Here is a 17,972-nt window from a genome sequence, read left to right on the forward strand (position 1 = left end):
CGCACTTTTAAAAACATAAATGATTCAAATGTACATCAATAAATGATGCGCATCCCGTGCTGCAAACGTTACATTACAGTACATGCTTTTAGTCATTTTCACGTGAAACTGAGCTTTGCAGAGCAACAAATGTGTACAACTGGAAATGGGGCGGTATATGATGCAATAATTGTTTATCTCGAATAATGTTTTTTCATAATTGTTAGAAGCCAAAATCTAAATCGAATTTTTGATTGACAGCACATCTCTAGAAAATAATTGTTTACCCATATTTAAATCAAAACAACCTGGCATAGTAAGCAGGAGCGGACTTAACCTGAGCAAACTCTTAAGGCCACGGGTAATAAGAAGGCCCCGACCAATGCCAAGAAGCCTATATTATAAATGTTCTAGCATATGTTGTAAAATCTGTCTATAACCATTACTATTTTAGTAGTAATCTATGAATCTACAGAGAAAAAATATCTACAGAGAAAGAGAGAGAGTTTCAACGCTTAGGCCCAATACCTTGAATTGCTTAGGGCCCCCAAATCACTAAGTCTGACCCTGATAGTAAGTTTAGAGTGCTATAATATAGGCCATACTACTCTTTTAGTCAAAAACAGATGAAGCCATTTTTTAGATTTTGACATTCACCAAGGTCACAAACTAAGACTTTGTCTTCCCACTGTTACACACATGACCTGTATGTACATAAAATATATATAAAAAGAAAAATGTGAAAACTTTCTCACTGAACAAAGTACATTGTTTAAAAAGTCACTCAAAATGACCAACTAAAGAATCCAATACTAAAGAAAATAGAAGCACCTTTCAGTCATTCCCCACCATGAATTCATGAAATATCTACTATACAACATCAGTCTTTTACTGGGTTTTTCAGTATGCTGCACAGCTTGTCGATTGCCTTTTCAATGTAACCATTCTTGCAGACATGTTTCGCCATTGTGTTTGGGTTTTGTGTCTTTTGCAGTATTTTGTGCATGAAACAACATGGAAAAAAGTGACGCTCCCTAGTTAAAAGAAATTCCAAAAAGTGTTATTATGTGTAAATGTTTTACAACTAGCAATATTAGTTAGTTTAGACTTTACTAATCCCAAAGGGAAATTTACATGTCACAACAGAGCTCACCATAAAATAAATGATGAGAAAAACTGCATTCCATTATACATTTCCTGTTTTTACCATCAAAGTAGACACTACTCCATATCAACTGTATCTAATTAAAATTTGACATCATCTAATATGACATTGATTATAAAATCTAATCATTGATGTATCGTTCCCGGAGCTGAATTAATCTGAAAGAGCTCTCACAGGCTTGGACTATATCGAAAAAGATGATGACAATAATGATTCATAGTATTGATTTATTTGTCAACCATTTGATCATGTGCTATCACATCTAGTATATTCTACTTGTAACAGCCTTTTATAGATTGTGTCAACATGTAGTTAGATTATTATTATTTTTTTTTGTTATTGCTCTATTGCGATTACTGGTAATTTTATCACTTGTAACTAATTAATTCTTTGATTTTTCAAAAAGAAATTGTGACAAAGCAATGCTAATAATAAACGTACTCAAAGTGATCAATAGAACCGATTAAATTAACCCTTTTAAATGCTTTTAGAAAAAAAGGTTGTCGCTGCAATGATACTTTAATGTACACCAGCTTAAAGCTTCATATTTGTACCTTATTTACCTCAAAAATGTATTATATATTCAGGGTTTGTTGGTTGTTGTGGACAAAAGTGAAGGGTGAAGAGCGAGGGGTGGTGTTGTACCAGACAAAATTAAAGAGCGGAGGGGGTGGTGGGGGTGGCTACATGTTCATATAAGTGTAAAACATATATGTGCACATGTATGCCAGACACCTACATGTTCATACAGGTGTTATACATATATGCACACATAAATGTGTAAGACATATATGTGCACATGTATGCCAGACACCTACATGTTTATATAGATGTAAGACATACAGTATATGTACACATATATGTGTAAGACATATATGTGCATATGTATGCCAGATACCTAATGTTCATATACAGGTAGGTGCACATATGTCTTACACCTATCTGCGTACATGTGCACATATATGCCTTACATCTATATGAACGTAGGTGTCTGTCATATATGTGCACAAACAGAAAAGTCAAAATTATTAGCCCCCCTTTGATTTTTTTTTTTTTTGGATTATTTCCCAAATGATGTTTAATAGAGCAAAAAAATTTTCACAGTATGTCTGATAATATTTTCTCTGGGTAAAGTCTTATTTGTTTTATTTAGGCTAGAATAAAAGCAGTTTAAATTTTTTTTTTTAAAACAAATTTAAAGTCAAAATTATTAGCCTCTTTAAGCTTGCTACCTTGCCTAGTTAACCTAATTAACCTAGTTAAGCCTTTAAATGTCACTTTAAGCTATATAAATGTGTCTTGAAAAATATCTTGTCAAATATTATTGTCATCATGGCAAAGGTAAAATAAATCAGTTATCGGATTTTATTATGGTCAGAAATGTGCTGAAAAAATCTTTTCCCGTTCAACGAAAATTGGAGAAAAAAATTAACAGGGGGACTAATAATTCAGGGGGGCTAATAATTCTTACTTCAACTGTATATGCTTTACACCTACACATGTACATATATGAACATGTAGGTGTCTGGCATACATGTGCACATGTATGCCTTATACCAGACCTACATGCTTACACAGCTGTAAGACATGGTGTAGACAGGTGTAAGTGTGGTGTAAGTGTTCCAGTGTTGTGCCTTTTATTTTTGAGAGTGTAGACTGAAGATGTGCCTCAAAGCTCTAATAAATTAATAGTCATGCAATTTCTGGATTATCATGGAATTTTAAAAGGAATATTCCAGACATTGAAAGTCAAAAAATTATATATTTTTTGTTGCCCAAGTTATGGAATACAAGGAATGTTTGTTTGTCGTTTTAAATTTTACTTTCCATTTATAAAAATCTATTTTTTTTCTATACCACTTTTCTGCATTGTTTTGCTTGTTTGTTTGTTTTATCACATTGTTTTAGTCCTTTTTTTCGGTTTTCAGCAATCAACCAGCAATCACTGAAATTCTTCAGACTGTCTTATTCCATTCATTATAGGTCATGTAAAGTGAACTTTTTAGTCAGTGAAAGTCCAGGAGAAGTCACGGAATTTGACATTTGGATTAAAATGTAAACCCTGCCTAAGAATGCAGAAAGTGAGCTGATACAAACATACACAAATTTAGGCCAAACTCTTCTCTCCAACTGTTCTGCCTCCATTTCCTTTCCTAACTACTCAGCAAAAGATAAGCCCTGTTGCCGAACCCTATGGCCAGCTCATTAAAGTAGTTACACGAATCTGGGCAGCAGCAAACTTGCTTTAGGAGATGGCAGTATTAAGTGGGTTGACCATTTAAATGTCAGTGTCTAGAAGGCAGCTGAAATTGGTGCAGGCCACGTGTATAATTAGCAACGGCTAGAGGCTTAAAATCTTCCTTTTTGCTCATTTCACTTCTGTTACTTTCTTTCTTTATTACATTTTTTTTGCTCTGGCCACCTCTGACTTGTGGTGACACTGCTGTCACGAGAGTGTGAGATGAATTAATGCAAGTCTGCTGATAAGGCTGGCTTTTTGAAGAAGATGCGTGTGTAATAGCAAGAGGTGTTCATTAATGTGAGCATAGACTTTTTGACTCCTCATTACAGATTCTGACCGACTGGAAGTTTGACTGATCTAATCTCTTTTTAGCTAGTTTTCCTACTCCTTAGTGATAGAAAAAAACCTTCAAAAATCTGTGGTAAAATCCAATCATGAGAATTCCCTCAAAAGCATTTAGTAGTGGTGCAGGGATGATGTTAAATCCTTGAAGAATAATTTGCAGCAGTTTCTTGTAAGAATTTCATGTTTTTGTTTTTTAAATGGTAGTTTTCAGTTAACATAACTCAATTATAAGTGAAATTTGCTTATTAGAAAAGTTTTTTTTCACCAAAAATTTTGTCTAATTTAATTTGTAGAGAAAAATCTAAAATATTGTCAAATTCGGTTTACCTCAGGTATTATTTTAATCATGTATTTGAAAACCTAACAAAAAAAGAGAATTCATTGAACATTATTCTTGCACCTCTCTGTGTTACTGTAAAAAATGTCAAACTCATTATTATATTTTAATTTCAGGAGTATTTTGTTACTTTGTCAATTTAAATTCATGTAAGTGGATATCAACACATTTACTTTCCAGGGCCGTGTATATCAAAGTTCATATTTAGCCGCACCATTTTGGTATTTCAAAACATCTAATTTTTACGAGTGGGTTGTTAGCCCAACGCTCAACACCCAACCTGGAGGACCACACTCAAAATAATATATATTTTTTACTTGTTCAAACTGCTTAATTAAAATGAGCTGAAACAACACAATTCTTGGGATTTCATTGGAACAACTTAGTTTTTTTATGTTCAATCCACATAAATGTGTTAAAAGTGTTAAGTTAACTTAATCAATTTGTGTTGGGACAACATGAATAAAGTGTGTGGAACCCTGCATTATTTGTTTTTTTTTCAGTGCTGGACATACACACAAACATCACGGCCATCTTATATATATATATATATATATATATATATATATATATATATATATATATATATATATATATAAAATCGCTAAATTGTCCACAAATTTCTGCGAATTACCACCAGATTAGTCATTTTTATTGCAAAAAACACCAAAAAAAAAAAAGTGAAAAAACTAGGGGGTCTGTTATATATTATCTCAGATATATTGACCTTTTTTTTTCAGAAAATGAAATTTGGTAAGAATAACAAACCATTATTATTTTTATTTATTTATCTGTATTTTTGTATGTATTTTTTACTGAATAAGACTCCTGGTACATTAATACTGTTGCACTGGTTTTGAATGCCCCCAGTCAAATATATTTGCCCATATATATATCCCTTAGGGGAAAAAAAAGAAAAGAAGAAGACTCGCTGTACATCACCAGTACAGTTGACACAAGTAAGACCAGACACAGCTGAGATGTTGTTCTTCGTAGGTTCAGAACAGCTGTCATACCTTTCAGATGGATCTTATTTTCGGGGCTGTGCACTAAGACGGAGCTGACGGAATCCAGGCTGTCGTAGTTACTGCATCCAAGAGGCCCCGTTCTGGTCTCCGTCACCTAGGAAACAAGGAGGTATTTTAATGCCTTATTATCGCGGAAATCATGCACCTGTTTGTTCCTCTTCAGAAGTGCTGGAGTGCTGAGCATATGCAGTTGTCTAAAACAAACCAACACGCCTGTGCAATAAGCCCGAGTCAATATCTAAATGTCACCAAAGCTCATTTCAGCATGTCACAGCTCTCCCAAAAAATGCTCACTTCGCAGAGCGCTATAGAAATAGTAAATTGACTCCGGTGTTCAGTCCCAATGCATTATTAATTTCAAATCTGGAACGCAGTGAGCCTTGTGCAGTTGTGTTAACGGACCCTGCTGTTAAATATAAGGAGACATTTATGTTTCGAAAATAATGTGTCTGACCTGGCATTTTAAATGGGGCTTTTGGTACTTGGATGCTCCAGGACGTTTTTATTTTTTTACATTTTTTTTGGAGCCGGATTAAAAAAAATCTAAATAAAAAGATGGCACTAATGGGAATCTCTTGTAATATGTACAGTAAATTGGTGTATAAATACATTAAGCACACTAAAAACAACAAATAAACGATATCAAAACAAGAATGATTCAATTCAAAAATGAGTAAATACAGTATATGAAGGCTTTGTGTTATGTTTTTTAGTAATATTTTGGAGTTCAATTCTCATATTATCTGGATTAACAATTTATGTGTTTGAGTGAAACTCACGTTTTATTTTCTTAAAAACCTGATGACGTTTTTTTAAAAATTTAGAATATAAATGCTGTCATTTAGATTGCAGAGAATAAAGATGATTTTTCAATAAAATAACACAACATGTATTTTCTAACGTAACTGTTTAGACAGCATAATGCAGGGGTGTCCAAACTCAGTTGTGCCGGTGTCCTGCATAGTTTAGCTCCAACTTCCTTCAACACACTTACCTGGATGTTTTAGTATGCCTAGAAAGAGCTTGATTAGCTGGTTCAGGTGTGTTTAATTGAGGTTGGAAATAAAATTTGCAGGACACCGGCCCTCCAGGACCAAGTTTGGAAACCCCTAACATAATGCCAAAGTTTTTACTTTAGAAGAAAATCTGTATTTGGAGAAATAAATCAGATTTGTTTTCTCAGTAAAATAAAGAAACATTTGTTATTCTGACCAACTGTAATTTTGTTAATAAAAAAAGCTGTAAATCAGTGCTTCTCAACCACGTTGCTGGAGGACCATGAGCTCAGCACATTTTCTGCTGCTGCATCCCAATTCGGATACTATCCGTCCTAAATAGTATTTGAAAATAGAATTAGTATGTCCCAAATCGTAGTATGTTGTAAAGAGTTTGCCAAAGGTTTCCGTAATGTTTTTTATTTGAGGTAAAATTTGAACCCAGGGCGTCTTTTAAAAAAGGGAAAACTGGCATGGGGCAGTAGAGCATGCTGGTTGGCATGGTGATTTTGTGTTTGGTGTGATAATTATATAGTTGCTAAGCGTTATTTTTGACTGTGTTTTTCTATGTTAGCATGTGTGTAAATTTTGACTTTTGTTTGTTGTGGACACCCCCCCCCCCTTGTTGTTTTGTTTTTGGTTTGTTTGTTGTTATTATAAATATTGTAGGCTGTATGTTCAATGTGAGAAGCAGTAGGGGTTGGACGCCACACTTTGCTTTTCTGTAAATATTTTCTCCTGTTTTTTATGTATAGTCAGGGAGGTAGGAGTGTAGTAAATTTGTACTTTTATTTCTGTTCTTTTCATTTGGGTGATTAAGTAGGGGATATTTTTTTTGTTATTATTATTCTGTGGGTCCTATCCGGTGCATTTGGCTTTTGGTTGTTTAACAAAAAAAAAGGAAAAAAAAAGGCAAGTAAACAGATACCGACTGTTCTTTTACGTCCTTGACCTTAGACCAGGTCATAACAGTGTAAAACCGTCCATACACTGATATTGCCCACTATGAATTGCGTGTTAGACCTGAATTTGATTAGAACTACAAACAAGGGGTGAAAACTAAATAAACTATAAACATGGTGGACGCGCGAGACCAACCGTCAAGTAGATAAAGAGACTTCGGTAAAGATGTTTGTATGATTGTTAATTTATTTCTAGCCCACTGGAAAATATTTGAATCACATTTTCAATGTTATATTTCATCTACAACAACAATGTGAATTTATATAAAGATGTGTTTGGACATTAACTTCTGAATGTATAATTATCCAAAGACTTGAGGAGATTTCTCTGCATGAAAGACTCGCGAATGGCAGATTATCCAGCTGCCGCTTCTCCAATAAGATATGAAATTAAATATGAAAGAAATGTGGATGATGTGTGGATGATTGACGGAGCACATAACTAAGCAACATTTGAGTTACACACTCAAAAAATATATACTTTTCCTTTACAAAAGGGTGTACTATAAGTATGCGAATTGGGACACAGCACGTCTTAACCAAACACGCCTAATTCATCATCAGCTCATAAGCAGAGACTGAACAACCTCGAATGGGTGTGACCGACAAAGGAGACATCCAAAACATAAGTCGGCGGTTCATTCAATGTGGCGACCCCAGATTAATAAAGGGACTAAGCCGAAAAGAAAATGAATGAATGAATGTTATCAGACCTTTCAAAGACATATTAAGATTGTACTAAAACCCATACCTAGTTAATCCAGAGAAACTTTCAAGTGAGAACAGTTCAAATGGTTTTCAAATGGTATATACTGTAGTGTTATATATAAACTACAAGACCACTTGAAAATTCTGTTTCTCTTTCTCTATATACTGTATATGTTTGAGTGATTGAACTTGACTGACTGTGGTGATGTATGATCTATGTATAGCAAATGCGTGTGACTAGGGTCATTTTTCACATCACTAATCATTTCACGCTTGATGTTTATTTCACTCAGTTCATAAAAATCTGTCTGTTCAAAAGAACCAGCTACTCACAAATCTGACAGCTTGTTAAAGCTGTAAACATCGCAAATTGTCACAACTACATATTTATGGTTTCAAATAATTTGGAAAACATGTTTACCATTACATTGTTAAATTACAATTTAATTCCCTTCACAGATCTGAAAACATAGCTACACTAACTATGGCAAAAACAAACTGTGAAACTGAACATTGACACATTTGATGAGACATAATAAATCATAACCTAGGAAATTTCCTTCATTTACTCATTTTTCTTCAGCTTATTTCCTTTTATTCATCAGGGGTCGCCACAGCGTAATGAACCGCCAACTTATCCAGCATATGTTTTACACAGCGGATGCCCTTCCAGCTGCAACCCAGTACTGGGAAACATCCATACACTTTCATTCACACAATTATTTATATATCTAATTTACTTTATTCAGTTCACCTGTACCGCATGTCTTTAGATTGTGGGGGATAAACTCCACACAGAAATGCCAAATGACCCAGCCGGGACTCGAACCACTGACCTTCTTGCTGTGAGGCGAGAGTGCTAACCACTGAGCCAACGTGTTGCCCCAACCTATAAGTTTTACTAAGTAAAATGACCTTTTATGTGTATAGCAGGGGTGTCCAAACACAGCCCTGGAGGGCCGGTGTCCTGCATATGACCAGGGTCATTTTTCATATTTTACCACTTACCATTTCACACTTAATGCTTATTTCACTCAGTTCATAAAAATCTGCCTGTTTAAAAGAACCAGCTTGTTCAAAAGAACCACTCACTCCTGACAGCTCTTTAAAGCCGTAAACATTGCAAATTGTCACAACAACATATTCATGGTTTCAAATAATGTGGAAAACATGTTTACCATTACATTGTTAAATTAATTGAATTTAATTCTCTTTACAAAACTTAACAAATCTACATTATTTATGGCAAAAACAATCTGTGAAACTGAGCATTGACACATCTGACGAGATGAAATAATAATATTCATCTCGTGTGTCCCTTTATTCATCAGGGGTCGCCACAGCGGAATGAACTACCAACTTATCCAGCATATGTTTTACACAGCGGATGCCCTTCCAGCTGCAACCCAGTACTAAGAAACGTCCATACACACTCATTCACACACATACACTACACTTCAATTACCTTCAATACCTCATGTCTTTGGACTGTAGGGGAAACCTGAGCACTCAGAGGAAACTTAAGCGAGCACGGAGAGAACATGCAAACTCTACACAGAAGTGCTAACTGACCCAGCCAGGACTCGAATCAGTGTCCTTCTTGCTGTGAGGCGACAGTGCTTACCACTGAGCCACAGTGTTGCCCCAACCTATGAGTTTTACTAAGTAAAATTACCTTTTTTGGTACCGCAGGGGTGTCCAAACATGGTCCTGGAGGGCCGCTGTCCTGGATATTTTAGTTTCAACCCCAATTAAACACACCTGAACCAGCTAATGAAGCTCTTTCTTGACTAAAACTTCCAGGCAGGTGTGTTGAATGAAGTTGTAGGTAACTATGCAGCACACCGGCCCTCCAGGACCGAGTTTGGACACCCCTGGTGTACAGTAATATAAGAAGAAAGAAACAACTGTATTACAGTAATAATAATAATAATAATAATAATATAGTGTGTTGATTTTTAATCAGTAGCCTAGTTTTTTGTTTGTAATTCACCAGATATTTTTTTTAAGTATGAAATAGATCCTAACTGTTAACAGTTATTTTACAGCTAATCACTCTAAAAATGCTGTTCAAATAAAAGCTTGTTTCCTGAGGCTGTAAACTGCTCTGATATACCTGAAATTTCTTGCAAATATTTCACCAGCACAAGCCATATTCTTCTATCAAATTGCGCCCTACCGCTTTGGAGGCTGTGCTGCCGCCTCTGCTTTGACAGCAGTTGTCTCAAAATTTGTGATTTTGCACATCATTGTCAGGTCTTTTTCTTTAAATGAAACCACTAATCCAATGCTAATCCCCTTCTGAAAAATGCAAAGGATTTGAAACCATGTCCTCATAACACCACAATCACCAGTTGGGATATTTGACTTGTAATTACTTTATTTTCTTTGATTCTAATGAGTAACTTCTATTTTTGTGCTGCTAGAATATTTTCAGCAGATGTTAGGATGATTTCTTCTTGTCCGTGGTGTTTCTGTATACATAGTTAAGGTGTTTGTGTACTGTATGTGCCACTGTGTTCAACGCTCCATGTTTGATGTACTGTAACTGTCACTCATTAATGTGTTTTTTTTTCTCTGTCTAATTAACAGTCCTTCCTAACTGTCACTATTTATTACCACATCAGTTTAAACTCAATCAGGCCGGCGCTGTACTGTAAACACACTCGAAACGTGGCGATTACATGAAGTCTGTATGATGCTGATGACAGTTTTAGTGGGAGGGCATCATCATTTATCATCATATGTATACGCGTACACACTTTATTATGAAGAGAACTGCCATCTCTTTTCTGAAAAGTCGCACACATGGCCTCCTCCGCACCTCATCCCACTGCAGCATCTCATTAGATCACTTGTCATTTATGATTGCTTACTGCAGCTCAATTGCTCTGATCCCAATAGGACCCCAGGCTGTTTACCTCACGCACAAAACCAGACACTAATCCGTGTAACCGTCTTCACAAAACACGCATTCTTCATGAAGAAATCATTTCAATAAATCCTTCTTTTTTCCCCATCAAGAATGAGGTCTTATAAAACTGAAGAGCTTATGTTGTTGCAGTTGTATTTTAGCCTGCCTTTGTGTGCTTTAAATCTGAATAAATGTAAATATTGGACACGAATAGCTTCACAAGTCAAATTTATGATCAGAAAACGAAGACATTTTGATACCCGAGTTTCTGAGTTGAGCAGGCCATAAATTTTATACATGGCAGAGGAGGGAAACAATACTGCAGTCACTGTTTTATTAGTTTTTCCCTGCAACTTTGCTATGTCTTGCTATTTTATGTATGTTTATGTATATAAATAATTCTTTTATGCATATTGTTTGCAATTTAAAATGTATCAAGAGCATTTTTTTAGAGAATTGGCAGCAACAACAGAGAAACACATGCCTTATGGATGAGAAATGATAATGCCTAGCCGGCCATGCAAGAATATACAGTCAGTGGTCTGAATCTAGCAGATCTAGACAGCTCTGGATCTATAGTGGTCTGCTCTTTAATAAATAGTGGGAAATAGTTTGCGCTGATCAGTAGCTTAACTAGAAATATTATTCATTTTCTTTTCGGCTTAGTCCCTTTATTAATCTGGGGTCGGCACAGTGGAATGAACTGCCAACTTATCCAGCATGTTTTAGGCAGCGGATGCCTTTCCAGCAGCAACCCATCATTGGGAAACACCCATACACTCCCATTCACACAAACATACACTACGGACAATTTAGCTTACCTAATTTACCTGTACCACATGACTTGTGGTGGAAGCCGGAGCACCCGGAGGAAACTCACATGAACACGGGGAGAACATGCACACTCCACACAGAAATGACAACTGACCCGGCTGAGGCTCGAACCAGCAACCTTCTTGCTAAGAGGCGATCGTGCTACACCCCACTAAAAAAATTAATTATTTAAAAAGATGGATAACATAAATATACCTTTGACCACCCCATAGGTAGTATGTGCCCAGCAGGCTACTGTATGTAAGAAAATATTCAGTCGGCATGGTAAAACTGGCAGATCTAGCCTACCGATAGTAGTCTGTAGTGAACTGGTGACTCTCGCCACCCCAGCCCGCAGTCTTCGTTCTGCATCGGGACTTTCCTTATATCAGCCACGGTGTAAACTCAAGACCATGGGTGGAAGGGCTTTCTCCTACAGTGCGCCTAAGCTGTGGAATGCACTCCCCATCAACATTAGGAATGCTGCCTTTCTTAAGACCCACATTTTAAGCATTGATTTTAACTTGGGATGATAATTTTGTTAACTTTTTATTCTATCTTATGGTTCATATTTTATTGTTTTATTGCATCTTTTATTGTTGTGCGGTTTTGCTTGCCTTGTATTGCTAGTATTTTGGCATGTAGCGCTTTGAGTTTAAGAAAAGCGCATTACAAATAAAATGTATTATTATTATTGCTCCTTAAGTAGTTGGAGAATAAAAAATAATAGATAATATAAATCAGTAGGGTGACCATATATCCTCTTTTTCCTGGACATGTAATCTTTTTGGGACTAAAATGTCAAAAAAAATTTTTATTAAATAAAGGAGGTTAATTGAATGTTTTTTGCAGTGTTGGGCAATAACGCTTTAGTAGTAATGTGTTACTGTAACGGCATTACTTTTGACGGTAACTATCACCGTAATCATTACTTTTTAACTATATTAACTCCGTTATCGTTACAATATGATGCGTTTGTCTGTTACTTGGTAAGTTCATTAATTTTGGCTGCAGTCTAGTCCAGTCTATCTTCCTGTTTACAGTGGAGACGCATTGTGGAATTGGTGGATGCCAACCAACCACCATAAAGAAGACTCGTCATGTATGAGGCCCCAGAAGTGAAAGCAGAGACTGAATGCATGTGAGGTACACCAAGTGTGTGCATAAGAAAGACCGGGTGTGCGCAAGAGAGGCCAAGTGTGCTTGCGATTACAATTATTAAGTACTATTATGAATACTACTATGTTTGTTGTTTCAAATAAATAAGCATACATTTGTTATCTGTAAAACAAAATTGATTATTTTAGTAGACACAGTGACACATTTCTGTTACATTTCAGAACACGTTATTTAAAATCTATAGTGTTTTATTGCTCAGAAAAAAGCATTTAGATTTCACACATAGCACATAGATTTCATTTTTGAGCAGCTGTTATGTTTTTGTTTTGTTTGAAATGCATTTAATTTATGGTTGTCTATAATAGCATTTTTTTTGGTGCTGAGTTTCTCCAAACTGATTCTGAATGATAATTCAGATTACTTTCATTTATTTATTTCATAAAGGTTTTGGGTTAGTTGTATATTATTACTAGTTTTCATACTCAAGCTGCGAAGAAACATGTTTAAGGGGTTAAATACATCAACTTTTAAGATGCTGAAGCAACTTCAGTTTTGGCTATTTTGATTCTAAATATATTATTTAGCTGGTTTGTCACCTTGTGATTTTTTTTTTTTTATATATATATATTTTTGCACTGCTGGTCTGACTTAAATTAGTGTTTAAAATTACTTTAATTTAAGTTTGTCTAGTTGTGAGAATACTAATTAATTAAAATTGTGAAGTTGATCAATAGTGTATTCTCCATGCAGCACTGAAGTGACGTTACAAGGGCATTAATGGGAGCATTAAAAATGCTCTTTGTAAAAGTAACTCGTAAATTATTTTAACAGTAATGAATAACTTTTTGGCGTAAGTAACTGATAAAGTAATTAAGTTACTTTTTGAATGAAGTAAATAGCAATTGTTACTAGTTACTATTTTTCAGTAACTAGCACAACACTGATCCTCCATTAATCATCCAATGACATGCCAATGACATGTACTGGAACTTTAAAATGCACTTTTCTTGTAAAACAAGTATTTGTATTTACATATAGTATCTACACTCTAAGAAATGCTGGGTGCTCCGGTTTCCCCACAAGACATGTGGTACAGGGGAATTGGGTAAGCTAAATTGTCCGTAGTGTATAAGTGGGAATGGGTGTTTCCCAGGGATGGGTTGCAGCTGGAAGGGCATCTGCTGCGTAAAAACGTGCTGGATAAGTTGGCGGTTCATTCCGCTGTGGTGACCCCAGATTAATAAAGGGACTAAGCAAAAAGAAAATGAATGAATGAATATACTGTAGTATCTACATTTAGTAGGGTGACCATACATCCTCTTTTTCCTGGACATGTAATCTTTTTGGGACTTAAAAATTCTAAATTGCCTAAAATGTCTACACGGAAATTAAAATAGTAGGTTGATCTGATGTTTCATGATCCTCCATTTATCCTCCAGGAATGTTAAATGTCAAATTTGTTAAAAAAGACCATAACAGGACGCCTTTGAAATTCATTACTCTTGTAGTATTCTATCTGTGGATCAGAATCTTTTCTTTATCTCTTGTGTTATATATTTTAACTTATATGTGTATGTGTTTAATTAAATATGAATTTGGTTTACTGAAGCACGCATACCGTATAATTTATACAAACACTAAAAAAAGTGAGAGAGAGAGAGAGATTTTACATTAGTGTCTTACTTTAGTGTCATGTGTTACAATGCTGGTGCTTTGTGTTTGTGTGAATGACACATAACACTGAGCACCATCTGTATATTGTACTCTATAGGTTTAACAAGGCTATTCCTCGCTAAGCCTAACAAAATCTATTGTTTACTTGACGCCTGCTGTTTTTTTCCGGCGTCAAAAACACCATTTAAAATTGACGTCTTTTTAAGGAAAGATATCCTACCTGACAAAATAACCGGATAGATAAAAATCCCTCATATTCCGCCCCTTCCTCCACAGAGAGTGTGATGTTTCATTGTTGATCTTATATTTACTGGAGCTGTGTTTCCAAAGCTTCCCTCTCCAAGCTTTTTCTTTGGGGTATAACAAAGGAAAATGAATGCCTGGGGTACAACACTCTCCATTTCTCCAGAATCTCACATCATCCGAAGGCCCGGAAAACTCCCACAGACCACAGAGAGCAGCCCATTCTTTGTGAATTGAGATGCTGGAGGAATGCATATGAAGTCGGCTCATTTGTCAAAAATGCCTCTGCCTCCGCTTTGGAAAGGCACAGTTGGCTGAGGACTGCAGATGCACTCTGAAAGCAGTTTAGGGGTTCATGACATGTGACAGGATTTTAAGTGCAGATTCGGAGCTTCATTGAGTTTGACAGCTGAGGTTGATTATACGGCACTGTCAGGTCGCTTGACCACTGCCAAGTATCTAGAGGTGGCTCTTGACATAAATGGTGCAGGGTTTTGAGCTCTCTCCCTTAAATACTAGTGTTATTTACATTCTGTGATCTGACAAAAAGTATATAGGATTCACCCTTACAAAAAATATTGTGGCAGTCAATACCATGCACATTATGTAACCTTTTGCCACTATATTGAGTCATTGAGTTACATTTATCTACCATAGAGTTTGCATGGTGCTCAAAATAAATTCTGTTTAGTTACTGGCATTGTTTACAAAAAATATTTGGCTGATGAGAGATATTTGATATTTGCAATCTTAGTAAGCTGGTTACAGAATTGGTGTTTGATTCACTGAAATGAGCTGGCTCATACTGGATGAGGTGACTGTTTGTAAATTGTATCCAGTAATAAACTGCTCACACTGAATGTTTCTAATTCTCTGTAAAGAAACATGCATAATAATCAGCATTTGATAATCATAGGTATCTGGTTTCACTGTATGTTTCAGATTCAGGAAAAAGAAATGAGTGATACGAATCATTTGTCTACAGGGTTTAAAATGAAATTTCAGCTTACATTTAAATATATGCTTCACTAATTCTGAAGTTGATACTGAATTGCTTTCACCTTTAAAATAGTCAATGATTGCTTGCAGAAACAAAATTATTTGTCATATATAAAATCGTTTTTTATTGGTAAATATGTTAAAGATTGGATAACATACTGTCAACATTCTAAAGTGTTCTTGAAAATGTACCACTATATACATTTGGAGAGCGCCAAATACATCCCAGGAGCTACTTTTTTGCAGTTTTTGTTTTTCAGGAATCCACCAGAGGCCGCTGTGTACGTTTTTTTGAGATCTCAAATTTGTCTCGCAAGTGCCACTGTCGACTTACTGATTCACTGAATGACTGACTGACCAACTGACTCATCCTCCTCCTTCCCTAAACCCAACCAATAGTGTTTTCAAAAGCACTGATTGACCCACCCACTTCCCTAAACCCAACCGACAGTTTTAAAAAGCAATCCAGTAAAAGAAAAGCCCTCACCTGTTTTTTTTTACCATGTTTTCATATTTTACCACAATCTCACCCAGTAATTTAGTTGTTTATTTTATTTTTAGTCTTCTGTTTTTGTCTTATCCACTTTCTGGAACCATTTTTCGCCGGACTCAAATCCCGTCGTCATGGTCAACTCCTCTCTGAATTTCAAGTCTGCCAACTAACTGGACAAACCAACACAATCTCACAGCGATTCGTAACTTTTTGATTTAGTGGCTAATTCGTATGAATTTGTACAATCTAATTTGTACAAGTTAGTACGATTTGCTCATCCCCCAATGACGGTTGGGTTTAGGGATGGGGTTAGGTGCCACGCCTCCTTTTTAAAATCGTACAATTTTGTACGACTGAACTTGTACGAATTCATATGACTTAGCCACTAAACTGACAAAACGTGCAAACTAAACGGCACTAAAAGCACTAAACGACAAACGTGTAAACGCGTTTTAAAGCATCTTCTCCTGATAATGCTGAAAAGAACTTAAATTACACTTTCAGTTTTAATCGTACAGATAAGAGCAATACATCAATTGAATCTCTTAGGTGTCTAGTTTTTTGTGTACACTCACAATAACAACAAAAGTGTGTGCTTTTGCAAAAGAAACAGTGTACGCAGTGTCACTCCTAAAATGTAAGATAATTATTGAGAAAATCAAGCCCCAAAACACCATGGTATGATGTTAATTCTTGTACCCCAGCATACATTTAATTGATACATTTGCATTAATTCATTTCAATTGAGTTTTTTTTTTAATCTACATTTTCTTTGGACTTTAAAGATACTGCACTTCTTTTACTGTTTGTTCTCATATATTGTAATTGTAGCCTAATAGCAGTCCAAGACACATTGTCTCAGTATATTTATGCAGTGCTCCATCTGTATTGGCAGAAGAACACACACATGAGGAAGGTTCATAGAAATAAGTGTGATTCAGCCTGTTTTTTTTAAATAAAAAATGAATGAACTTATGAATACATAAATACACTCTTGAAAAATAGCAGTTCTTGACTAATCTTAAAGTTTCCGCAGACACCATTTAATATCTGTAACATCTTTGTGAAACCCAAAATGCTTCAATGGCATTACTGTAAAAACCTTTTTTGGGATCTTTAATTTTAAAGGTCTAACCAAATCTGCATCGTACGTGTCTAAAAAATTCACTGATTCTGCACAATGTTGTAATATCTTTCATTTTCCCTCTAGTACTCTTTGGAGTGAGACGTCCTTACGTGTTTAAGGACGTGTCACCTTTAATGACATGTACCTAGTCTTTAACATGCTCTTTACAATTATATGCTTCTCATGTACTCGGCCATAGCACTGGTGCTAACGCTGAGATCCGTGTCCTACACAGAGGTGACTGTTAATAGTATGTCATTATGACAAATGGTTACATTACAGAAAGGGGCGAGAGTCCTTCGTGTCAAGTTGTAGATCTGGACTGAACGGTAAACTTTGTGAAATTACACCAAAATGCAGTGATACTGCATCTCCAAAACAGTGTGAATTGTACCATCGAGCCAAAAGAATCCACTGAGAAAACTCTGTGAAGACCGGCTAATCTCAAGACTGTTTGTTTCTGCAAAATGTGATCACCGCTAAACCTGCCTTTGGATCTGAGGCTATTTTTGGTCTTAAGTGGTATCTGATTACACCAAGCCAAACTGGCGTCCCCCAGAAGCCGCTTCCTGGTGTGCTTTTGCACTTCGTTTCTGAGCCGAGGTTGTAATTGATCATCCTTTATGGCATTATTGATGAGGCCACTATAACCCACTTCTGCTGTGGTGCCCAATTCATCAGGCTGATTTGCACATGGGGTGCAGGAAGTAGGCAGTCAAAGGTGGGTCCTATAGCCCTGTAACGTCTCATTAGCTCTCCCCTGACAAAAAAAAAAAAAAACACCTGGCAGCACAGACTACTCCCTAAAGCCATGCTAGAGGACTCTCTGA

General features: G+C 35.9%; 1 protein-coding gene across 1 annotated transcript in view; it reads right to left on the reverse strand.

Annotated features, from left to right (window-relative positions):
• brinp2 (bone morphogenetic protein/retinoic acid inducible neural-specific 2) overlaps nt 1-17,972 on the reverse strand; it is a 187,617-nt gene that overhangs the window by 68,195 nt on the left and 101,450 nt on the right. Inside the window, exon 5 of the mRNA XM_056477930.1 lies at nt 5,085-5,190. Coding sequence (XP_056333905.1) covers nt 5,085-5,190 — 106 coding nt within the window. The remainder of the gene's footprint in view (nt 1-5,084; nt 5,191-17,972) is intronic.

This window comes from Danio aesculapii, chromosome 2 (assembly GCF_903798145.1).
Source record: "Danio aesculapii chromosome 2, fDanAes4.1, whole genome shotgun sequence".
NCBI classification, from domain to species: Eukaryota; Metazoa; Chordata; class Actinopteri; order Cypriniformes; family Danionidae; genus Danio; species Danio aesculapii.